General features: G+C 38.5%; 2 protein-coding genes across 3 annotated transcripts; one reads left to right on the top strand and one right to left on the bottom strand.

Moving 5' to 3' along the window:
- Positions 1-4,212: 4,212 nt before the first annotated feature.
- Positions 4,213-11,381, bottom strand: bcas1 (brain enriched myelin associated protein 1). 2 transcript variants are annotated; one of them, XM_054609894.1, is made up of 7 exons: positions 11,333-11,381; positions 10,350-10,406; positions 9,889-9,924; positions 9,354-9,569; positions 6,437-6,559; positions 5,727-5,933; positions 4,213-5,255 (listed from the first exon to the last, which is right to left on the bottom strand). In XM_054609894.1, exons 1-7 carry the CDS (start codon positions 11,351-11,353, stop codon positions 5,175-5,177), a joined length of 741 nt encoding a protein of 246 aa, XP_054465869.1. In that variant the 5' UTR covers positions 11,354-11,381; the 3' UTR covers positions 4,213-5,174. The 2 variants fall into 2 exon arrangements, with proteins under 2 accessions (XP_054465869.1, XP_054465870.1); XM_054609895.1 differs by lacking the exons at positions 9,889-9,924; positions 10,350-10,406 and adding an exon at positions 9,211-9,273.
- An 8,882-nt stretch (positions 11,382-20,263) lies between these two features.
- On the top strand, positions 20,264-24,481 carry pfdn4 (prefoldin subunit 4). Its single transcript, XM_054609296.1, has 4 exons — positions 20,264-20,355; positions 21,457-21,564; positions 22,231-22,371; positions 24,101-24,481. Exons 1-4 carry the CDS (start codon positions 20,326-20,328, stop codon positions 24,230-24,232), a joined length of 411 nt encoding a protein of 136 aa, XP_054465271.1. The 5' UTR covers positions 20,264-20,325; the 3' UTR covers positions 24,233-24,481.
- Positions 24,482-25,439: the final 958 nt, after the last annotated feature.

Raw genomic sequence — 25,439 nt, 5'->3', positions numbered from 1 at the left:
CTGGCTAATGTGAAGTTGACTAACAGCCCCTCCTCCACCCTTAAACCCTTCTAAAGAGACACCAGGCATTGATGGTAGCTTACATCCATACATTGTACAATGAGGATATTCACTAGACTTCAGTGTGCGCTCATTATTGAGACACACACACACTCTTCTATCCGCGAGCCAGTTTGGGAAATAAATAAACTTTATCAGTAACCACTTCCAGCTAAAGAACAGTGAACAAAGACCAAAACTGTCTCTCACATTAGGCAGGGCTGTTGCCCCATCCTCCCTCTTAAATAGACTATTATAGTGTTTTGCTTTTATATTAAAAGTAGCTTTGAAATCCTCATTACCAAACAGGTCAGACCAATTCGTTGTTCTCTATGTAAGGAGATCTAAAGTAGCTCTGCAGGTTTGGCAAGCAGACTTCACCAAAAGTAGTAATGAATGTGATTATTGTGTACGTGCCAGATACCAATAAAGGGTCTTAATGCCTATGGCATATGACACATGTGAGCTAATTTTGTACATATAGTTAAAAAAATGTCAATGTTTATTTCATCTGATCAAATCTTGGCTTAAATGAGCCATGTGTTCTCTGAGGACTCGCAGTAGAAACTGAAACATCCTGTATGTGTTTGGCATAAGACTCAATCGCCCACATGTGCGCCCTAAAATTAACATTTTTGTACCCCCTGCAATACCTTGAATCATTTTTTGGTGTTCTTGCCTCACCCCGAGATCCTGTTACACAAACAAGTCTAGTATGTTAATCAAAGGCACCACATGTGACACATTGAGGCCTCCCGCTCATTTCCTATTGTTCTGTGGCCACAAAGGCTGTGTGAAAGGCTATCAATCTGGAGAAGCAGTCTGATGCCTCAGGATGATGATATTGCCAGGAGATGATAAAGCCTATCATAAAGAAATACCTCTATATAGAGGTGGTGGTAGTGTGTGTCAACCAAACACATATTCTTTAACTGAATGGCAATTTTATTAGGAATTATATATTGCAATTTACTAATTAGCATTAATTTCCCCTAGCAGTAATGGCAGCAACAAGTACCCAAACATTGTTTACTTTTAACTGATTTAATTAACTTTAACATATTGTTTGACTTTATGCTAATGTCATTTCTCCTCCACCATCCTGCTGTAACTCTTTGTTACAGATTGTATCTTTCAACAAAAAACACTTACATGTATGAATTCAAACCAAAAGCTGTGCATTTCAATTAAAGATAAAGAGAAGAAAAAAAAGGGAAGGCTTGAATGAATAATTATGTGTTCAGTGGACAGACAGCCGGATAGGAACTGGATCAGTGAATGGGGAAAGGCTGTGGTGGCTTGTTTTTGTCTTGGCGTGTCAGGAGCAGCTGACTGCATTGTTCTCTTCCAGATTCACAGCCTGGCTTCTTTCATAATCCTGGTGTTGCTCCTGAGAGACACTGATAATATATAATCTCCTTTCTCACCCCTAGTCGGTAATGTTTATTCAGTGCAACCAGCTGTTGTGTTTCTGATCGTCAGAGAAATTTCGTCAGTCACCAAAAGCATTCCTTTTCTGAGGTCTGCACATGTTTGAAATATTTTTGCCTCTTTCCTTAGGATACATTGAGAAAAAGGTTAGAGTACACTGCATGACCTTGTTTGTCTGAAAGACTTATCTTTATTCCACAGTGACTCATATGGACAAAGTCACTCATATAAAACAAAGGAAACAAATAATATAATGTAAGTGGATAGCCACACTTGTTGCCCATTACAGGGAAAATACAATACAATGAAGAAGTAACTGTTACATCAATAAACAAATGAGCAAAATATGTTTACTCAGGTCAATATTCAATAGTTACTTAACCATTATAGTTTTTTTTATAGTTTTTATAGTTTTATCCTATTGAACTAATTTAGTTTCTTTGATCATTGAAAGCCGGACAAACTAGCATATTGGTATAATGATTCTTCTGACCTTAATCTCTTCTCAAACATTAACTACAAATACTTGGAACAGTCTCTTAAATATCTCATATTCGAAATGGCAGTACTGGAAATCAATTTAGACAGATTTTCTAAGGGCTAAAAATAATATTTTTTTCAAAAATAAGTATCCATCTGTCTAAGGTCAATCTAATATCGTTGTGTTAAGGAGTGATATCTCCACCATAATCCACATTCATAAAGAATAAACTTCCACAAGAAATCTATTTGGAACAATATATTTACTATCATCATATTGTTGCTGTAGCAGCACAGTTGATGAGTTTTGGGCACCAGTCATCTTACAATTCTATGTCATTTATGTCATTTATATCTCCCAGGGCAACTGGTTGTATTTCTGTTCATCTGCAACAAACATTTCAAAAAGGAAATAGAAGCATTTAATCTCGACATTCGCCTTAAAAATCTTATAATTTACGATGTTTTTGTTTTTTTATCAACCCACAGCTGACCATATCATCTTTCATTTAAGGTTAAGACATGATCACATCACTGATTTAAATATCAAGCAAATGTTCAAACTCACAACATAGAATAACAGTGACATTTCAGTCATTTATAGCATTTGTGGTATCAAACTACAGACACCTTTTGTCTCTCCAGCAGGATATAACATTCCTCTGAAAAGACCCCCCAAAAACAAACCCTAAAAGTCACTTGAGAGCATCTGCATTAGAATGCCTCCGCAGCACACAAACACACACACATCATGCTTATAGGACCTGCTGATTCCCCCTTGGTTAAAGGGACTGACACAGGCCTGTAGAAGATCACTACCATTAGTTTGTTCAGAATCTGCGATTACTGTCTTTCCCACTAGTCCCCGGAATTGTTTCACCCTAATGTTTCCTCACAGAACAGACCTGTTACTAGCGAGCAGTGCCCTGATGCACATTAGTGCTGACAGCAGGCCTCCTGTCAGGCCTCCCCTGCCCACTGTTCCCTTGTTCCACCCCCCTCCGAGCTCGGTGCATTCACACAGTCACATCCATTGTCCCGGGATGAACTGCAGCAACATGGTGGTAAAGCAGATCTTGTGCAGTGTGTACAATCTTTATGCAGTGCTAAATCCATACTTTTAACCATTTACAATTCCAGTAAGACATACAGCTTATCTCTGTCTGTGATTTTACACAGATAGGATTCGCCAGATTCTACAGAAAATCACTCACAATTTGACGTGTAGAGACATGCAGATGTTACCTTTATCAGTACTGTGTTTTTTTGCAGCAAAAAGGCTGAGTGAATTTCCTAATAACAGCATGAAGACATGAGGAAGTGGTGGTGAAATGCAGTGTCGGTACTATGACGTTTTTTAATTTTAAGAGAATGTTGAGAAGTGGGGATTTTATGTGTGGTGATGAGCTATTTGCACATACCATCGATACTGTTGGCAAAAATTCACACATTCATCTTAGTTTAAACAATCCCCAGAGAAGAAGACTGACAATGGACCACATGTCTCGTAGTGTGCAGGCAATACCTCACTTTTTCTCCTTAAGTGCCGTGGCAATTACTTTGATGCACAATTTAAAATGATCACAACGATTACAGAGGGTAATGCAAGAGGAGTGCGTCTCATTGATAATAAAGGAGCAGCGTGAGTTATGCCTTCGGGGGCCGCGACTCATCACTTAATGGCGGGTGAATGGTGGGTCTCAGGCATTACTATCTAAAACACATCCTTCCAAAGACTGCACCCTGTGTTATCCATCACAGGAATTACATCATAAATGGTAATAGAATATTTGAGGGCTTCCTTTACCTGAAATATACAATTCCTAAGATCTTGTTTTACATCTTTTATCTCTAAGGTGTCTCATGGACTCTAAATGTAAATTAGTATTCCATAGTGACGTCCAGCAGCCATCTCTCTGTCTGTCACAGTTACAAATGACGGCCTGCTCTGCGGTCAGTTTTCTTTTTTCCTCCCCTGTTTGTCAGATAAATGTCACTCATCTGTCAGGCAACAAAATAAACACATAGATGAGTAAAGCTTAGAGTATTTTCTTCTACACCCAAGATAGTGAGGTCAGACTCATGCGCCGTGCGTTGTTTGCTCACAAGTTCAGTGCTTTAAGTTTTTTGCATTAAAATCATTTGGACTGTTGTCTGTATGATTTTTGCCAAACTTGCTGAGCCGCATATCTTTGGAGATGTTGCAACACCCAGTTAGGTTTCTCTATTGCAGTTTACATGGAGGAAGAACAAACGAATGGTGAACATATTTATTGTCTTCAAAGTAGCTGAAGTTACACATACGTGCATACATACATAAAGGCAAACAAAAGCACGATATTAATTTGACATAATACCAAACACAAGTGACTGACGCTAAAAGACTTCCATTAGATTACATGACACAAAGAGCTGCAATCAAATAAAAAGTTAATCAACTGATTCATGACTCGAAAACGTAACACAAGGACATTCACCGTAGATTTATTTTTTACACTTAGTCAGTTCCCCTCACAACAATAAAGATTGTGATTTTCCCATATGGCCCAATACATGGCATTTAGGATATGTATGCATGTGCTTTAGTCTACATAGCAAAGTTAAGAAAATCTCTAAGTGCAGTTTGTTATACTAATAAGCTCCTATTATTGGCTCTTTTAAGCACTGTTAATGTTAATGTCATATAGATTTAAGTGCGGTGTAATTTAGTATGAGCCGCTGCACAACCACAGCTGTGTGGTTTTTTTTCTGGTGTGAACTGTAAAAATAGAACCTTTGTTTTTAAATGTTTTTGACAAACAAATTGCTAAAAGCAATGCATTTTACCGACTATTGCATGTGTGTTAAGTCGCAAAAACAGAGATAAGTCACATTAATTGTCTGTAGAAAAGGTTCACACTCATATTGCTATTCTTGGCAAGGCATTCACATGACCAAAAAAAGTATTTATATAAATATATATCTCAACAACCTCACCTTAGACCATTTCAAATCACCACTTGTTCAACTACCTGCTGTGTGTCTTTCTCTCAACTTGCTTTTTGCCTTTTCAGTCACCTTTCCTTGCATATTGTAACTTCTAAACAGTAACAAAAACAAAATGTAGTTAAAGCAATTCAATAAAAGTTGAAAGGAAAATGAGACAGAGAGAGATATAAAGATTGGGTGAGAGCGAGAAAGAGAGAGGGAGTCTGTACAGGGAAACTTTGCTGTTGTTTTTGGTTTCATTTGGCCTTCTCAGCTGCTGGAGCAGCAGTGGCTGGCTCTGTCTGGACCCCGGCATCTGTTGAGTTGCGTTTCTGACCCTGAAACATAAATGGGAAAGAATGTATCATTCCAATATCTACTGTACTAATCTTTTCTTGAAAGACCCATGTAATCCATGCCAAAGCTGAACACTTATCAAACCCATTAGATATTTTACTGCATTTAAATGAAGTCTGCTGTAGAAGCATTGTTTTTGATGCTCGTTTTGGGGAACATTATTAACTTGAGGGCTTAGTTTTTGTTTTGCATTTTTATAGTTCTTCCTAATTTTTTCACTAGTATCGTTTCATTAAACTTAACTGCTTGCAACACTGCATGAAATATGAGTCCGCTGATTCAAGTCAAATTTATTAACTGGAATTTATTAAAAACCAAACTAGGCAAAACAATTCACAAATTGAAAAAAGTAGGGCCAACACCTTCAGTTACTTAATGAGTTGCTGCTGCCATCTAGTGGAAATGAAGCTAACAATATGAATCTGAATAAACAATCAGCAATGTCTCCTTACCAGAATTTTAAAGAACAGCTGGATGGAGTTCCTCTTCTCCAGTTTTTTGGGTGCATTGGCTGCATCACCTCCAGTTTGGGAGGCCACTGAAGCCGGTTTATCTACAACCGTCTCTGCTGACTTGGCTGCTGCTTTGGGTTCCTCCTTGGCTTTGGCTGTCTCTGCGGCTGCAGCTGGGGCAGGGGTCGCCTTCTTGGGATCAGCAGCCTGAAAGTGTTGCGATGCATAATGAAAAAGTGAGTTATTCCAGTTCTAGAGCTGTGCGCCACTCAGTAAGATCAGATGTAACATTTTAAGCAACATTAAGATGTACCAGCTGTTAGGATCCAGTGTGTCTTAGTGACTGCGACATTATGAGCAATGTTCATAGAAGCACTGTTATGATTTTTAAATATAATAACACATGGAGATAAATGCGTCTGCCAAAAAAGGTTTTAGAGCAGTTTTAATACCAGAAGTAATTGATGATATTACTCTGATTAATAATGCATTTATTCTCCAGAGGTAATTTTACTGTATTTACCACCCCAGTTGTTCTCCTGAGGAACCGAACTCCACTTGAGGAGGCTGCCTGGACTTGTGTGGTCATGTGGTCTAACAGTACCTCAAATTCACATGAATCTGTTACTTAATGTTTAGTAATTCTACCACAACTTATACTTTTTAGTCATTTTAAAAACCTATGAAGGCTTAAGTGAATAGGTCCTTACTTTAGGCTTGAAGAGAGAAAAGAAGGATGGTGTTGAGCCTTTTTTCTTTGCTTCCTGGACAGGCGGTGGTGGTTCTGGCTTTGCAGCGGCCTCCAAAGTGCCAGCTTTTGAAGAATCCACCTTCTTTTATCAAAACGGCAGAGACATATGAGACGGCAGAAAACATATGAGGTATTTAAGAATTAAAGGCAGGACCAGGATTGAAGCTGACAGAGTAAGGGCAGCAGATGCCACCTGTGAAGTGAAAGAAGAGGTAAAGGGGGGGAGTCCAGGCAGGATCAGAGCAGAAAATGAAGCAGAAAAATCTGATACGAACCAGTCCCTGTAAGTGAAGAAAGCCCACAACACCATGCACAAAAGTAAATCATTTTATTGTCTGTAAGGGAAGATAGACAAGAAAATAGGAAAGGTAATGTCTCCACTGTATATTCCTCCTTTGAATGAAGTGTTTCAACACATAAGGAAATAAGGTTATTTGCTTTCTTGCCAAGTGATGAGAAGATTTTTTTTACCATTTTTACTATATTTTATATACTGCATGATGCAGGAGACATTGCTTTACATAAAGAATGGAAAACAGCTGGAAACAACTTGCCTGGCTTCGTTCAAAATTAACGAAATCTTACTGTTTAACACAATACCGTATATTTTGTTTGTTAATCCAATAAAATTAAAGTGGAAAGTAATAAGAATATATAATGTGTTAATTACTGAGCTTTAAAGCTGCCAATAGATGGATCTTGTTACCCTCTGACAGAGCCAGGATGTTAGCCAGAATAACTGTTTCAAGCCTTTATGCTAAGCTAAGCTAAGCGACTGGTAGATGTTGCCTCATACTTAACAGCCACAGAGTGATCACCTCATCTAACTCTCAGCAAGAAAGCATATAAGCGTTTTTCCCAAACTGTTGAACTCCCTTAATTTACCTCAGTTTCTACCACGGACTGTGGTACCTCTTCCACCATCTGCAGGAAAGGAAAACTAATTTGTCTTCCCATCAATTGAAATGCTGTATGAAATGCTGTAAATGCATGATGTAAATTTACCAGGTTAAAAAAATTGATGATAGAAATGGATAAATCCTTTAAAAATTTGCGAAATCAAAACATGAACAAATAATGACTGCAAATACCACATTTACCGCAAATAAATGAAAGATTACTTTTGGTTCAACATAATATTTGGTACAACTGCTACAACATCATGCCAGAGGTACCTGCAGCACGAAGAAAATGTATATTTAATATTTCCAAGCACTTCCTGCTGATTTACCTGCTCTTCTACAACTGGATGTGCAACCTGCTCTGGTGTGTCATGGGGTTCAACATTATTTTCACTCTGAGCAGATGCAAATGCATGAATGAAGAGCATGTCAATTGTTTGTTTTTTTGCAATTTAGAACATTTTTTTAGGACCCTAAAAAAGACCAAACCCCAAAATTAAGAACTCTCCTTTGATTTACCTTGATTTCTACAACAACTGGCTCTGGCACTTCCACTGGTGTCTCCTGTAGAGCAAAGCTACTTTTTTATTCTGAAGAGATGCAAATTAAGATGGACAAGTAAAAATGCTGTAATTTACTGTATCTGGCCTGTGTGTTGTGACCATCTGTAACCATTATAAGATGATTAAAAACAAGACCCACTGTACTTGTGAGAGTTTTGCCAAAACAGCATTGAGTTTAACACTCACATTAAAACACATTAGCAATGCCTGAACACATCTGAGAAGATTGAGCATGCTCTCTAGTTTACCTGTACTTCTACAACTGGTTGTACCTCTACTTCTACTGCTGGCAGTGGTGCTGCATCCTTGTTTGTCTGCAGGACAGTTTAGGAATTCTTATTGTTAGTCAAAGCCAAAAAAACATAAAGGACATGTCTTAATTTAGAAAAGCTTCATATATTAGCATGACAGTGAATCCTGATTAATATGAACTGGTCAAATGAATCATTTGACATTCATTGACACAATGTTTTTTTTGTCAAGAGTTGAGCAGGTCAATACCATTCTTAAGACTGTGAGCTAAGTATAGACCTTAAGCCAGGAGGTGATTAGCTTAGCTTAACATAAAGACTGGAAGCAAAGGGAAACAGCTAGCCCAGCTCCCTCCAAAGTTCACAAATAGCCTACACCTTCCAGTGCCTGTGAAGTTCCCTAACTACGCTGTATCTCTTTGGTTTGATTTGCACAAAAATTGAAGTTGTGTTGGCTGGCAACATCAATGTGACAAACAAACAAGATTACTAAACCAAAACAAACAATTTAATGTGTTTATAAGTGAACTGAAGAGGTGCTGGTACAGGTTTCACCCTGTTTCCAGTCTTTGTGCTAAGCTAAGCTAATTGTCTCCTGATTTTAGCTTCATACTTAGCTTAGTGTTTTTCCCAAAATGGCAAAGCATTTTTAATGAAATTAATCACTAATGCAATTTAAATGTTGGGAATAAAATGTATCATTGAAATATGGACTGTGGTAGAAACAGCGGTGCTAACATGAGGCTTTTTTACAGCGAAACCTTTTGACCGAAGTCACACTTTTAGGATTACATGTCTAGCTGTGGAGTCACATTTTTAAAAGAGTACAACAAAAACCTGATCCGCCTGGATAAGGTTCAAAGTAGAATTCATATAACCTTAAACAATTGCAGAAGGTTCCAATTTGGAAAGAGCAAATCGCTCAGTTTCTGCCACCTCCAGACAAACCAGCTCTTGTTCAGTTAGTAACAGGATGAGCCATGGTCAGTTTGAGAATATAATAATGTGCCACTGTACCACTGCCGCAGACTTGGCCGGGGCATTGGCTCCACTTGCTGAAGCACCCTTGCCTTTGGATGCCTTGACATACAGTATATTTCACACTAAGTTATAATCTGATTTCACTGTGGATCATACACTCCATTTCGCTGTTCGTTTACCTTTGAACGGAAGAATTTGCTTAGAGTATCTTTGGCTGATTTTCCTTTTGAGGACTCGGGTTCCTTTGCAGCAGCTTTTGGTTCCTCTTTTGGTGTGGGTTTGACAGGTTTAGCAGCTGGTTCTGCCTTGATTTCCATTTTTGGTGGTTCTGGAGGAGGTGGCGGTGGGATAGACATTCCTTTGGGTGCTGCAGGCGGCTCAGATACTTGTGCCACCTATTCAAGAGATAGATGTTCAAGTAATGCTTTGGATGGGAAACTGTCCTCAGAGTCACCTTTAACAGCAAAGGCATTTTACACAATGACAATTTTATGTGAGGTATGATAAGATAAATGCAAGGCAGTGATCAATTCAGTTTAGCAACTAAGTAATTATCCAACATAAACTATTAAACAGGGAATTAGTATGTGCAATGCAACATTAGCAAATAAAGTAGAATTTCAGGAAGTAAACTGAATCCAACTTTGTCCGGTAAACACATGCTTTCTAGGGAAATAAAAACTAATTAAAACACTTTATGGGCATTGTGCTCACAGTAGTGGTTGCCTCTGGTTGGTTCTCCTTCTGGGACTATTTGGCAACAGAAAAAAAGGAAGCAGTTAGAGAAATAACGTTAAACTGAAGCAAAAAAAGATCTGCAAAAAAAGCTTGTCCATGTCCTTTAAATACTTTGGAGAACCTATTGTTTCTTCAGAAGTAAAATGTTTTTTGGAATCAGAGATATCAGACAGAAATGCATGCCAGCTATGTAGCAAAAAGAAATCAACATATGATCAATATACTGTGCAATGAATTAGTCAAATAATCAACCCCTTACGATACTATGTTCACTGATTCGGCCCTGTTAACCAAAATAATCATGATATATAGCTGAATATCTAAAGGAAATCAAAGAAAATGAAAACTATTCTGAATAATCCCTCTGTGGTACAGTCATGATGAATTAATCATTTAACATGGTTTATGTGTGATTTAATGCTTCATACACTGGTCACCTGGTCTTTTGTGGCATCAGGAGTAGCTGTTGCCTTTATGGTTACTTTGGAAGTCACCTGTGTAACAAGATAGAACAATGAACTGTTTTCAATAATTTGTATTCATGCCAGACATAAAATAAGACGACAATGCCCACTTTCAAATATTAACTCTTAATTTCATATAGCTGGCAAACTGCAGTGTAAAACATAGTCACTGTGAATACTGTGGTTGATGTAACAAGAACTGAAAAATAGAAGGCTTTCATGAATGCATACATAGGCCTTTATGATAAGCTAACTGAGGCACACTGAGGGCCCTGACAGAGCACATACAGTACATGCGCTGTCATTGTGACAGCCATTGTGCTCCGGAGATGGCGTAGGCCTGCCCTCGCTCTATCTTCACGAATCTCAACTTCCAACTGCACAGGCCTCCCTTGTGAGCTCACACTATGGGCTGAACAATAGACCACCACATTCCCGCATGTTCAGAGACTTGATTAGCATGGGGCTAGCGCAATGGTAACTCTTTAAAACGGCATGATTCCAAAAGACAGCACTATGAAGAGGAAATACAATAGCTGCTTGTGTCAGGCTTTTCCATCAGGCACTGTAATCATGGCAGATTTTGTTATGGATACCTTTGTTGTCTTAAAAGTCACTTTTTCATATACCTCAACAATAAGAGGACTCGCTGTCCACACTTAAACACAACATCTTCACCGTTTAATTTGTTATCACCTCTTTATCAGGCAAATTACCAGTTTTTTTTGCAGTGAGGCCATAAGTAAAAATGTAAATACTCATTGACTTCATTTTTGTTGTTTGAGCATCTGTTTGCCTTCAGTAATATTTGAAAGTTAAAAGGGTGGATTTATTTTTTCACTTTTGATTAAAGCAATTCTTTAAAATAATAAATCCCAAGCAGTCTAATTTTACAATCAATACGAAATATCAAGTTCATATAAACCATGCTTAATTTCTCAAATAGTGTCACTTACTAGTGTTTTGAAGAAGTTCATAACTGGATTCTCTTCTGGTTTACTGTCCTCTTTGGTTTCCAGCAGTTGGTTGTTTCCTTTGTCAGATTCGGGTGCTTTTTCTCCCTCTGGACCCGAGTTTAGAGTCACACTCTCTGGCTCCGTCAATGATTCTGACTCTTGCTTTAGGTTAGCTGTCGCCTATACACCATCACAAAGAATTAGCCTTTGAGAATTATGTTAGAGCAGCACAGCTGATAATGCAAGCAGTGAGTGTCTTAATCGCAGCATTGAGATGGGAGTACACAATTCCAACCATGCCTCTGCCTACTCAGGGCATTGTCAACAATCAGCCTTTTATTTATGTCTGTGTCCCACCCCTCACACATTGATATTCAAAAATGTGTGAGAGTTTTGCCCTGATAAATGTCAGGAAACTCAAATACCTTGCTGTGTGTTGATGCTGAGTTATCTTTGAAAAATCATTAATAAATCTATTCACTTACACGTTCCTTCAGCATGGCCTGATTCAAATTTCATATTCATTCTTATTCAAAGTCACTACAGCCCTTCCAGTTTTGGAACCAGGTATTATTCGGCACATTACCCCAATCAAAAGAATGCAAATAGACAATGCTCAAAATCATGACAGATTAAGATGTTTTCATTTTTTATTTTATTGGAAAATGTTTCGGCACGTGTTGATGATAAATAAAAACAGAGGCACTTTGCATCATGATAAAACATAAATCATTTTACAATTGGGTTACTATTAATACCACATATCATTAAACACGTGATATACTGGAGGCAGACCAATACTTTTCAAAACAAAAGTTAAGACAATTCCTCCAACATTTTACTGCTGTTCTTGCTTTGAGGCTATTTGAATAGTAACAGTAATACTGTATCCCAGTGAAGATATAGTTAAACCACCAAGCCTATATGTTGATTCTTCAACAACTGTTATACAAGCTGACTGCAGCCTTACAGCTAAGGCGTCCATGTCTGCTATTGTGACACTTTGTGAGTCCGACGTTGAATCTGTTGAGTTCACACTTGATTCATTCTCTGCCTCCTCTACAGTCTCTCCCTCAACAATGACCTCTGGTGCTACCTCCTCTGAAGTCAAAAGGTTACATTCAGCTGCAACAACATCTTCTGGGATGACTTCTTCCTCAGTGGCCTCAGGAACAGCCTCAACACTCTCTGACACAGGCTTATCTGATGTGACAATCTGAGAGTCTTCAGAGTACTCTTCAACGACAGAATTGTCAGTTTCATTCATTGCCTCTTTCATAACTTCGTCTTCAGTTATCTCGAGGATGACAATCAGCACGTTGGATTTTGGTTGACGCTGGAGAAGGCTCGAACTCTCCTCCACAGGCTCCTCGGAAACGACGTGATTGGAATCTGTTGGCACTTCGGCTAGGGCGGCGTTCTCGTCTTTGAGTTCCTCTTGGACTGAAACGCAAGGCTCAGATTCTTCTGTGGCCTCCATCTGTGGCACATCTTCAGGTTCCTCAACTGTGTTTGTGGTATCTTCCTCAACACTTTCTGGCACTGCTTCACTTTCATTTGATAAAGCATCTATAGCATCTTCATTTGTGTCCTCAGCGACCATCTCAACTGGCTCCTCTGGAATAGCAATGCTTGCTTCTTGTTCTCCAGAAAAGACCACAGAAGTTGTTGCAGCGGTCACCTCTTCTTCCAGGGGGAAGCCATTATCCACTGCAGCCTCCTGAGGAGTGAAGTTACTAGATTCATGTTCTTGAGAGAGGACATTGATTGCTGCCTCCAGTATCAACTCACCATTGTCTTTGACACATACAGGACTTGGTTCTGCTTCTTCAACTCTTTCTGGTCCCACATCAGCTATCACATCTTCACCAACCTCAGCCTTCTCACCTGTAGTACTATCTTCAGGAATGGACTCAGGCTTGACTGCATCATCAGTAGAGCTTAAAGTATCTTCGGGTAGCTCTTCAATTAGGACAAGCTTATTGGGAGCCTCAACAATGATAAATTTTTCCTCAGGGCAACTATCGCACTCATCATCAAGATTTTCTTGTTCAGGTATTCCTGGTACATCCTCCGGTGCAACAGCATCATCAGCAGTGACCTCTTCATGGGCAGATTCCACCTTAACTAGAAGTACTGTCGCAAGAGGGACAGAAAGATCTTCTACAGGCACGTCTTGGTTTGCAGATGTTGGATCAAGCTCCTCACAAACAACCTCAGAGATCGTTTCCATCAGCGAAGTTGCTGAGGAAGGAGCGCAATTTGCTTCCTGGGCCTCAAGAGTAACGGCATTAGACTGAGGTTCAGTTCTTTCAGTCATCACTACATCAGCTGACATGTCTCCAGCTCCTTCACTATTGTCTTCAGTATTTACTTCATCTGCAATTGGCTCTGACGTCTTCACAGCAGCAAAGCCAGTGGATTGAGGTACAGCGGCGAAAACTGTCTCAACACAACCTGCCAACACTTTAGGACGGCTGGAAAAGACCTCCAATGGCAAAGTTTCTACAATATTATTTTCCTCTGCAACTATTTGATTAGAGTCAGTTGGCACTTCGGCTGGGGCGACTTTTTCGTCTTCGAGTTCCTGTTGTACTGAAACGCAAGGCTCAGACCATTCTTTGGCATCCATTTGTGGCACATCTGCAGGTTCCTCAACTGTGTTTGTGATATCTTCCTCAACACTTTCTGGCACTGCTTCAATTTCATTTGATAAAGCTTCTATAGCGTCTTCATTCGTCTCTTCAGCAACCGTCTCAACTGGCTCCTCTGGAATAGCAATGCTTGCTTCTTGTTCTCCAGGAAGGGCCACATAGGTTGTTTCAGTGATCACCTCTTCTTCCAGGGGGAAGCCATTATCCACTGCAGCCTCCTGAGGAGCGATGTTAATAGATTCATGTTCTTGAGTGAGGACATTGATTGCTGCCCCCATTATCAATTCAGTATCATCTTTGACAAGTACAGGACTTGGTTGTGCTTCTTCAACTGTTTCTGGTTCCACATCAGGGGTGATAGCATTTGACTGAGGTTCAGCTGTTTCAGTCAGCACTACCTCAACCGACATGTCTCCAGCTCCTTCACCATTGTCTTCAGTAATTACTTCATCTGCAATTGGCTCTGACGTGTTCACAGCAGAAAAGCCAGTGGATTCAGGTAAAACGGCGAAAACGGCCTCAACACAATCGGCTACCACTCTAGGAAGGCTGGTAAAGACCTCCAATGGCAAAGTTTCTTCAATATTATTTCCCCCTGCAACAATTTCCTCTAATATAATGGATTCTTTTGGGTCAGATTCTGGTTCTGCATCAATGTCTGGCTCAGTTTCATCATGCCCATTCAAGCTCTCTTCTTCAGGATCATAGTTTTTGATGTCAGTGACTTCCACCCGTTCTGCTCTGAACATTATATTCTCATACACAATGCTCTCCATGACCACTTCTTCATTATTGATCTCAGCTGTCTTGTCGTCTACGGGCTCCTCGTTTGCAGTTTCCTCAACAAGCTCCTCAACAAAGACACAGACCAACTCAACCATTTGATTAGAGTCAGTTGGCACTTCGGCTGGGGCGACTTTTTCGTCTTCGAGTTCCTGTTGTACTGAAACGCAAGGCTCAGACCATTCTTTGGCATCCATTTGTGGCACATCTGCAGGTTCCTCAACTGTGTTTGTGATATCTTCCTCAACACTTTCTGGCACTGCTTCAATTTCATTTGATAAAGCTTCTATAGCGTCTTCATTCGTCTCTTCAGCAACCGTCTCAACTGGCTCCTCTGGAATAGCAATGCTTGCTTCTTGTTCTCCAGGAAGGGCCACATAGGTTGTTTCAGTGATCACCTCTTCTTCCAGGGGGAAGCCATTATCCACTGCAGCCTCCTGAGGAGCGATGTTAATAGATTCATGTTCTTGAGTGAGGACATTGATTGCTGCCTCCATTATCAACTCAGTATCGTCTTTGACAAGTACAGGACTTGGTTGTGCTTCTTCAACTCTTTCTGGTTCCACATCAGGGGTGATAGCATTTGACTGAGGTTCAGCTGTTTCAGTCAGCACTACCTCGACCGACATGTCTCCAGCTCCTTCACCATTGTCTTCAGTAATTACTTCATCTGCAATTGGCTCTGACGTGTTCACAGCAGAAAAGCCAGTGGATTCAGGTAAAACGGCGAAAACGGCCTCAACACAATCGGCTACCACTCTAGGAAGGCTGGTAAAGACCTCCAATGGCAAAGTTTCTTCAATATTATTTTCCCCTGCAACAATTTCCTCTAATATAATGGATTCTTTTGGGTCAGATTCTGGTTCTGCATCAATGTCTGGCTCAGTTTCATCATGCCCATTCAAGCTCTCTTCTTCAGGATCATAGTTTTTGATGTCAGTGACTTCCACCCGTTCTGCTCTGAACATTATATTCTCATACACAATGCTCTCCATGACCAATTCTTCATTACTGATCTCAGCTGTCTTGTCGTCTACGGGCTCCTCGTTTGCAGTTTCCTCAAAAACCTCTTCAGCAATGACACAGACCGACTCATTCAGAGGATCTTCTTCAGTTGCTGCTGTCTCCATGGCAACTACTTCTTCTCCCAGGCCCTTGGTATCAGTGGTTGTGTCATCATCATCCTTACCAGTTTGGATTGAAATATCTGCTTCAATTTTTCTGTCCGTTTGTGTTAATGTTTCAGCTTTTCGATGTGGACAATCAAAGTTCTCTCGGTGCACAGTGACGATCACGGTGGCATCTTCCTCTCCACTTGAGGTTGAGTCCTTTATCATGAAAATCAACATTTGTGTTTAAATAAAAGACAGTTGTTTTTTATTCCAGGACACATATGACAACCATGTGCTTGATCACATTGTGACTGAGACAGCAGAACAATTCTCTAAGTAAAATAAATGTTTTGTTGATTACGGAAATTATTTATTTTTATTTTTAATATTTGTTTTTGGAATTGTTTATGTACTGCTTAAAGTGGCTTACTTGAATGGCTAAATTGATGTGATTTTAGGCAATTTGGCATGCAGATTGTTTTATAGATTTGAAAACATTAAGACTGGCATTATTCTATGTTACCCTAAGTAGGAACAAATCCAATGAAAAGACCAAAACCAACAACCAACCTGATTTCCCTAACCTCCTATATATAACACTTAGCAATGTAAGTAGGATTGAGTCAAAATAAACTATACTGCCCATGTTAATCATAATATAGGAACATGTTGCCTAGTGCAACAGTGTGACCATTTTAGTTTTAATCATTTTGAACAAAAATGGAGCCCTGTGGCCCAGACGAATAAGATATATCAGGTTTTGGCAACACAGACAACACTCGTTTTTTTATCTTTTCATGGGATGTGTTGACAATGAGAAGAATGTAGACTTTCACCTTTGAAAACGAATATGAAAAATGCACGACTTACATCCGTTTGATCTTCATTAATTTCCTTGACCTCTTCCTTCTGGATGATGGTTTCAAGGATTTCAGAAATAACTGGAGCTTTAGCAAGTTCTGATTCGATGATCACAAATTCATTTGAATCAGTGGCAAGATTTAAAGAGAGGGGCTTGCTATTTTGCTGAACTGTGGTCTCACTGTTAACTGCAACAAAAAAAAAGAAAGAAAATAATACATTATAAAAATGTGAATAAAATTTCAAAATATTCGATTGTATTCAAATTTTTGGATCATGCAATTACCAAACTGACTGACAACTCGCAAACTAGCACAAGACAATTATAATTGCTAGTTAATCTTTTTTTATTTTTATTATAGATCTAAATATATACTGGTTCTTTAAATTGTCAAAATGTTACTAATTGTTTTCCATGTTGCATTAATTCCTCGTATCTAATAATTACTTCTGTGTGTTCATCTGCTTTACCAAAGAAGTTCACAGCTGTCACCACTATTACATAACAATGTTGATTTCAATGTTAAGCTCTTTGCATTCAACATTACGGTACACTAATGCATGATATCTATGTGCAAGTTTTCATGAAGTAAACACGGGCCAAGTGACATTATCATTATCTCCAGAGTCAACATTAGCTGTTGGACAAAGTCAGGTCCCAGTGGGAATCCTCCAGCAAAATTCTCACAGCAAAGACACAAACCACACCATGACAGGACAAATAGTGGCTCCTTCTCAATGTCTGAGACTACGCCTATAGTTTACATTGGAAGACTCAAGACAGAGTCCAGCTGTGAGTCACTGTGTTGACAGAGCATTATAAAAGTCCAAAGGACTAATCCAACACACACATGAAAAGATCTGGTGATGTACAGGATTTTCCAACAGAGCAAGATACAATAAAACAGATAACAGAATAATGATGAGCAAAAACAAATATTCTCTCATCTTTGGATTCTCCAAGAGAAAATAATTTCACAATGCGCTTAATACATGTTACCACTAATTCACAGTTAAATCATTATCATTTTTCACTTTTCAATTATTTATCTAAACATGAAGAAAAAAAATATATATATCATTCACTCACCAGCAATGTCCATACCATTAGACGAGAAGTTTGCAGAGAGGCCGTTTGCTGATCCATTTCTATGCTTCCCATTAATTTTCCCATTCTATAAATAATAATAAAGAAAGATTGGCCTGTGTTAGCTCCACAGCTCATAATACATTATCTACAGTGGGTTACATTTCAACAGCAATATTTGGTTTATAAATAAAACATTTTTTACTGTAAATAAACCCCTGAACAATCAAGCATTTTTTAAAAACCCATCAGTACAAGAATAAACTTGCACATAATTTTGGATGTGAATCGTAACCCTTATTTAGAGGCAGCAAAAATATGAATACTACAGGTATATAGCATTACAGCTTTGTTGTGTAACTTTTAATAGAATGTTACCCTCTTCACCTGCTCTTTGTTTTTGGTCTGCTCGTTTCCCATGTTTTTCCCAGTCGAGACCTACAGACACAGGCTTTTTAACACAGACGCAACTGAAACAAAAAAGGGAAACAAACAGAAATGTACTTATGTAATGTTGCATAAACTAGCAAAAATACATGGGAAATAAAAACAAATATCTTTCAGGTGATCAAAGACAGTAGTTTGGCATCTTCTTTCCTTCAGCATCATTCAAATATCTTACCTTGTTACACCTCTGTAACTCAAGCAAGTGATATCCTCCTTCAGAAAAAAGTAAATATGGAAAGAGTCTGCCACTCTGTCCAAGAGATGTACCTGCTGTTCCTATTCAACTGTTTGTATAAGCTGTTGGTAACAGCTTATATACACAGTTGGTGTGCTTTAAAAATGGGTGGGACTGTTTTTAAGAAATCATTTGGTTTACTCCAGTAAAAAGCCCAACAGAGTGTTGGTGCTCCTTAATATAGGCTCATGATTAGTTCATGGTAATCTCTCTGCGAATTCTATGAAAATACCCCGACATGATCACAATGTAGTAACACTCTAATCAATCCCACTTTGGTAACACGGCACATTTTTGTTGACAAATGAGAAGTAACAGGATGTGCATTAAGGATATTGGCCTGGCTCACTTCCACCCTACCAAAACAAAAATAAATATGCTTGCACTTTCAACCCTGTTGTATTAGCCTGGTTATTATTCATTTTTGAAGGGAAAACTTTAAGCATGTTGTCATTTAGGTCATTATGAGCAGTCTTGATTAATTTATTTTACAAAGTCAGGGGTTGTTAATAATAAGTGGACAATTGAGAAAAATAGTCAATCTGACGTGTGCCGTAAAATATCTAAAGTATTTCCTTGATATTATTTGAGAAAAAAGCTTTTTGATTTGCAAAGAACAACTATTTGCTTTATTATCACAGTTAATCAAGGAGCACAAAGAGCTCTGTAATTAAATCATCTGTCTTTAAAGACTTTCACATATTCAAATGTCTTTGAGGGCCATCCAATTCATCAATACAAGTTGTGGTTCAGGTTCAGGGTTCAAAGACAAACTGACTTTAATCAATCAACTGATTCCCCCTTCTTTTATTATTATCATAATTTGTTTTGTTTGCTAATTTTGGGAATAAATGTGCTGTGATCATGTTGACAAAAGCCTCTTTATGCAAATCAACCAAACATTTTACCACGAACAACTGCAAAATAAAATGGTTCAAAAGAACTTCAAATGTGCAGTAGCTCATTTATTGAATTTATTGTGACAAGGGTTGGAATCCATGAACACAATGTCTCAATTGTAGCCTATGGCCTGCACATTGAGGTGGGAGTTGGATTCCCCTGTTCGGATTGTGCACTTTTGTCTTCGTTCATGGCCTGCAGCTGAGAGACCTCAAGCAAACTCTTCATGATGTACCAACGCATGGTAGCCTACTAGTTTTAGTAGTCGTGTTTCAGTGGCACTACACTACAAAAAGCCGCCTCATTATAGAACTATAAAGTTTTAGCAATCAAACAATAGATCTCATGATACTGCCCAGTTGCAACAGCATTTATCTTTCATGTGGTACACTTCACTCATCCTCTGCAGCTAGTCTAAATTGGATTACATGTAGCCTAATAGTGCTTTAGCTTTGCAGGTGTATTCAGTAAATATTTGAACTTGGGTGCAGTACTGTTTGCTGTAGACATATCACAAAGCAGCAGTTCCGGTTGATAAAATAACTTGTTTGACATATTGTAAGTACATTTCTTGAGATGATTAATTATAATTACAAACCAAACAGGCTGAATTCTGCCCTTATGGTAAATTTGTAAAAAAAAATGTCTTGTGTTATTAGGCAAGATGTAAATGAAGGGCCATGTTTGATACCACATTGTAATAGCCTGACTTTTTATTTTTTATTTCAAGAGCGCATGTGAGATCGAGGGAACCGATATATGCTGGTAAATGGTGAAAAACAAGTCAAATGTGACAAAATCAAGCACTTTACTGCCATCTTCCCTGTCATGCTCTAGGGTCAGCTGGCCGCTAGGTGGCGGTATAACCACGTTGTTCGGTTGAGTAACAAAGTATTTGTGCAGTCGAGGAAGCCATGATGGCAGCAACCATGAAGGGACCTGTAGTAAGTATTAAATACATATAAATCCAATGTTGTCTTCGAGGCACTCTATTGCAGTCTCTTTTGACGATAAATATAAAACAATAGAGGTGTTTGTGGGGAAGAAAGCCCACAATGGCTGCCGCCGGCCGTCCCTCAAAATGACGGACACACCCTCGTGTAGCTCACGTCAACGTAGTTAGCAGCCGGTGAGTGTTAGCTTGCTAGCTAACGCACAAGCTGGATGTATTAAGTGTTCATGCAACCGAGAGCCCTGACAATTTACCAGCATAAAGACAGTGGTGATAAGCAGCTAATCGCGGGCTGTGATCGTGGGTAACGGGGGTTGGCCACCAGCCAAGCTCTGTCGTTTATAGCTAGCTAGCTAGCATGCTAACCTATAGCTACATTCATGCTAGTGCTAGCGAACAAGCAGGGATTGGCCATGTTGGTTTGACTGGTGTAGCTTAGCAGTGCAAGAAGTACTTTTTGAATTAAAATTAAAATAGCAATACCACAGTGTAGAAATAAGTTATTCTGTCACAAGTAAAAGTCCTGCATACAAAGTTGTTACTTAAAAATAAATAAGGTTTAATATTGGGATCAAAATAAACTAAAGTCTCAGAAGTAAAGGTACTCATTCTAGAGAGTGGCCCTCTTCAGAATGATGTCATATTATCCCTTTCATGCATAGAGGTCACTACAGTGCACAGCTATTCAAATGTTGTTTTCTTGCATATGCATGGGTTTTGATGGCATAGTTGCACATCAGCCACTACAATAGCACTCACTGTAGTGGCTGATTACATTATCAACTCTAAAATATTAATGCATTTATATGTACGTCACTTAAATGTTGCTGCTGTTCACAGTCAGACTCATTTGAACTACATTATACACTTCTAGCATCATTTATTTGTTTTGCTCAAATACATAATGTATTGGAGTAAAAGAGGTACAATTTTTTTCCTCTTAATTGTAGTGGCATAGAAGTAGACATGGATATCACTCAAGTAAAGTGCACTTACTTTAGAATTGCATGTACTGTTCTTTAGTAAATGTACTGAGCAACTCTCCAACACTGACTTTAAGCCACAGCTTTAACTTCCATCCTCTTGTTTGCAGGCCGTTGAAGATGTGAACGTCACATTTGAAGACCAACAGAAGATCAATAAATTTGCCAGGAACACAAGTCGGATGACGGAGCTGAAGAATGAAATAGAAGCAAAGAAAGTAAGCACAGTGTCTTGTGACCATCACAACACTCAGGAGGGTTCACCATGTGGTCAGATATGTTTACAAAAATCATATTTAAAAATTAGTTGGACTATTATGGGGCTTGGGAATAATATAGATGTGTTCAGACCTGATACTGTGTCTAAACTGACTGACATAAGATATTAACTTCACTCGCTACAAACAAAGGACAGGGTATCTGCAGATGCACACACTGCCACCACTTCTAGTGGGTCATAAGTGATAATTTAGAGGGATTATTTTTGTATGAGTCTAAAAATAGTTTTTTAAGGAAAACGCTGCATAATCTCCCTTTTAAGGAGCTGTTTAATAAATGTAATAGCCACTTTGTAGGCTTTAGTTTCTGGTCCTGTAAATGTTAATGTGGTTTACTGAGAAGTGTTTCTAATAACTAGTCTACGCTCACACATGCCTAGTGTACACCTCTTCAGTTTAACTTGGCTCAGCTCATCAAAGCCATAAAGTACATTCCTTGAGAACAGCTGTGAAGTTGAATCATAACTAAATCCACTGAAACTTAATTTGTTTGTATAAGTCACAGTTAAGTGTGGTCTGAAAGGTAGTGCAGCTGCTAAATTACAGATACTAATTTGATAACATCCTTAATTGAGACTGTAATGGTCTGCTGATGTCTCCCTGCAGAAATCGCTTCAGAATTTACAGGATGCCAGCGATGACCTTATGATGTTGGACGACGACACTCTATTGATCCCGTATCAAATTGGCGACGTCTTTGTCAGTCACTCCCAGGAAGAAACACAAGAGATGCTGGAGGCTGCAAAGGTCAGTTTCGTAATGTCTTTTTTTATATATACTCGTCAGACTTGTAATCATCAGTAAATGACCCTCATTAAGTCAAAGTCATCAAGTTAAAGGACTGTGGAGGAGAATTTTTATAATTATGATTGATAAAAAAACTAACTTGATGAGCAACTTTCCCTAGTTTTACCATAAATACATCAACCCTAAAATTAGTTCACTCTAAAACATTCTATTATTCTCTTATTTAAACATGTTAAGATGTCTTTCATCTTACTTAAAACAAGAAAATGTCTGATCACAAACTGCTTTCTGTCCCTTCCTGACCAGGGAACTTTGTGTATAAATGACTAATAATTTCTTGATCATGATCATTTTTTATGTAATTGCTTTGATGCAAATTTAAATTATTACTAAGGGAACAACGCCACTATGTTGAGGTAAACCTTTGACACAATCTCCAAATATGTCATAGATTTTTTTTAGTTTTGAGCAACGCCAAGATGAATAATTAATGATGAATTAATATATAGATCAATACATAAGCTAGTACTATAGTACAAATGCAACCTGTTTAAAAAAAAAATAATTCACTGTGATGACAATAAGACTCCAGATATGAGAGTGGTATTGATCTTCTCATCTAAGCTGGCAAGAAAGCAAATTACATAATTTAATAAATGTAGAACTGTTCCTTTAAGTCTATAGGCAGTGACAGTCGGTCCAGAGCATTTTGAACCGTGAGAAACGGTTCAAAGCAGTTGGAGGTGATGAATATCCTCCTTGGGAGAAGAGCGTGGCTGTATCAGTGCTTCATAACTGCCAGCTGTAGAAAGGAAAGGCATTGACCTTCAAATTAGTCCTCGTCCATCCCTCTGTCACTTCCAAGATCTTCCTCTTCTGCCCTTGTTTCTGCTGCTGCTTCATCACATGACAAAGCACACTGTGCCGGCTTGTATTGATTGACTTGGAGCATTGCGCTACACACATTAATTGACAAATGTGTTGAGAACAGCTCACTTTTTCAACTCGTAATGAGGGTCATATTTCCTCACCACACGCGTTGGAGCTTTTTCTGGCGCAGGATTGTCTCCAACATCACTTTTTTTGTAAAAAGAAAAAAGATCAATTTTGTGTCACTGCATCTGATGGAACGTTCGCTATCTAACTGTTAAAAACATGTTGCCTGATGATATGTCATGGTGATATTGAAACATTACTGGTCATTGAAATTATGCATTTAATTATGCATTAGTTTTATTTACCGACAACCGTTGCAAAAGGCAATATGTTTTCAGGTAATCTGTCCTTCCGGTCCATTCTTGGGAATGAGATATCTCAGAAACACCATAAGCAAAGTTCTTTAAATTTGGCACAAACCTCTACTTGGAACCAAGGATGAAATGAGAAGAATTTCATGGTCAAGGGTCAATGTGACCTCACAAAACTCGTTTTCATATGCTAGTTAGGACAATTTCACACTAATGTCTAATAGGATAAAATGATCAAGTGTTGACATTTTGGACCGATATGGATGTTGTCAACCCGCTGGTTTAGAATAGCCGATTTAGTTCACATTTATGTAAATAATCATTTTACGTTGTTTCTTTCCTCATCACACTTTCTTCTGTGTTTTTATTGAGTCATCTCATAATTAACTTAAACCGCTTTATGGAAATGTCCGTTGTTGCTTACCTCGTGTGGGGAGATTGTAGTGGTTTTCGTGTAATTGGAGTTTATGTTCTGTAATCAGGAAACACTGGAGCAGGAGGTCAAAGGCCTTGAGGACCGCGTGTCAGCGATACTGCAACTATTGGGTGATCTGAAGGTCCAGCTCTATGCCAAGTTTGGTAACAACATTAACCTGGAGGCAGATGAAAGCTGAGCTGTGAAATGGACTTTGACAGCTGCCCCCAACACAGACTTTTTCATGCAGCTCTCGTATCAGATCCACAAAGCGTTTGCCAAACAAAACATCAAGTAGGACTCGGAATGAACGCCTTAGATTTGTAGCTCCTGTCTTTGTTTACACCAATGTTGTATGATTTTTCATTTTAGCTCTGGTAAACTAATTCACAAGAACAACATAACAAAACATTCAGATATTAAATAAATAAACATGATTTCTAACGTATTTTATTTGGTCCCTTATCCCTTCATGTTTTCTTTTACAAACTAAAGTAAAAAATGAGAAACAAAACATCTGTGTAGTATTTCAACTTCCGACAAATTTAGCATTCTGAGCTTGTTTTATTTGTGAACTCACTTTGTGTTGGACTACCCTAAAGGAAGAAAGAAACTGTCTCTGCACTAAAGGCTGAAATCCTCCAAAGTTTTCACTCCGCTTGACTTTCAGAAGAAGTTTGATTTGCCACATCAAATCAAGTTGATTAAATAAGTACTTGCTGTTACTGATCAACACGGTTGTTGTCTTTTACTAACTACATAACATGAAAAGCTGAAATATTGAGTTTATGAAGCATTTTTTTAGAGGCTTGAGGTATCTCTTTTCTCAATCTTTTCTCAGTTTGTTTAGACATGATTTAGCACAAACTGTCTGTGAAACGAAGTTTAAGCCTCGTCATGAAATCGTCTGAAATACAGAGACAGAATTGAAGATGTTCTCGTTAAGTTGGAAGAAATATGAATAACTAAATGTCATCCACATAATATCCAAAGTAGTTATTCTGCAGAAAACTGTCCCTCTACTGGCATATTATTACATACTTATTACTAGATTGATACGAATACATCAATGTGAAGTGTTTCCTTTTTTAACTGCTTTACACACAGTCTGGTAGTTTAGTTCAGTTGTTCCCAGTCTAGGAGTCAGCCCCCCCCACAGTCACAAGATGAATCTGAGGGGTCATGAATGATTAATGGGGTAGGAAATAAAAAACAAAACTATAACTATAGAGATTTATTTTCTCTAATCTTTCCTTTTTGTGAAATATTGAATAGTTTGACCTCTAAGGGCCTTAATGATTTTAAATTAAATAATCTAAGACTTCTCTTTGCTGGAACTGCTAACACCTCATAGGCCAAAGCAAACAACAAACCTGACAAGGGACCCGAACTAGATGCTGTGTTTT

Source organism: Anoplopoma fimbria, chromosome 12 (genome assembly GCF_027596085.1).
Source record: "Anoplopoma fimbria isolate UVic2021 breed Golden Eagle Sablefish chromosome 12, Afim_UVic_2022, whole genome shotgun sequence".
In the NCBI taxonomy this organism is placed as follows: domain Eukaryota; kingdom Metazoa; phylum Chordata; class Actinopteri; order Perciformes; family Anoplopomatidae; genus Anoplopoma; species Anoplopoma fimbria.
The sequence above is the reverse complement of the archived record's forward strand: the minus strand, read 5'-3'. Positions and strand labels throughout refer to the sequence as shown.

Excerpts from the sequence above, each read along its gene's own strand:
- pfdn4 (XM_054609296.1), top strand. The coding sequence starts at position 20,326 with ATGATGGCAGCAACCATGAAGGGACCTGTA. Across the intron at positions 21,565-22,230 it reads ATGAAATAGAAGCAAAGAAA|AAATCGCTTCAGAATTTACA; the intron begins GTAAGCACAGTG and ends GTCTCCCTGCAG. Across the intron at positions 22,372-24,100 it reads AGATGCTGGAGGCTGCAAAG|GAAACACTGGAGCAGGAGGT; the intron begins GTCAGTTTCGTA and ends TTCTGTAATCAG.
- bcas1 (XM_054609894.1), bottom strand. The coding sequence starts at position 11,353 with ATGAACTTCTTCAAAACACTA. Across the intron at positions 10,407-11,332 it reads TGAACTTCTTCAAAACACTA|GTGACTTCCAAAGTAACCAT; the intron begins GTAAGTGACACT and ends CTTGTTACACAG. Across the intron at positions 9,925-10,349 it reads CTGATGCCACAAAAGACCAG|TCCCAGAAGGAGAACCAACC; the intron begins GTGACCAGTGTA and ends GTTGCCAAATAG.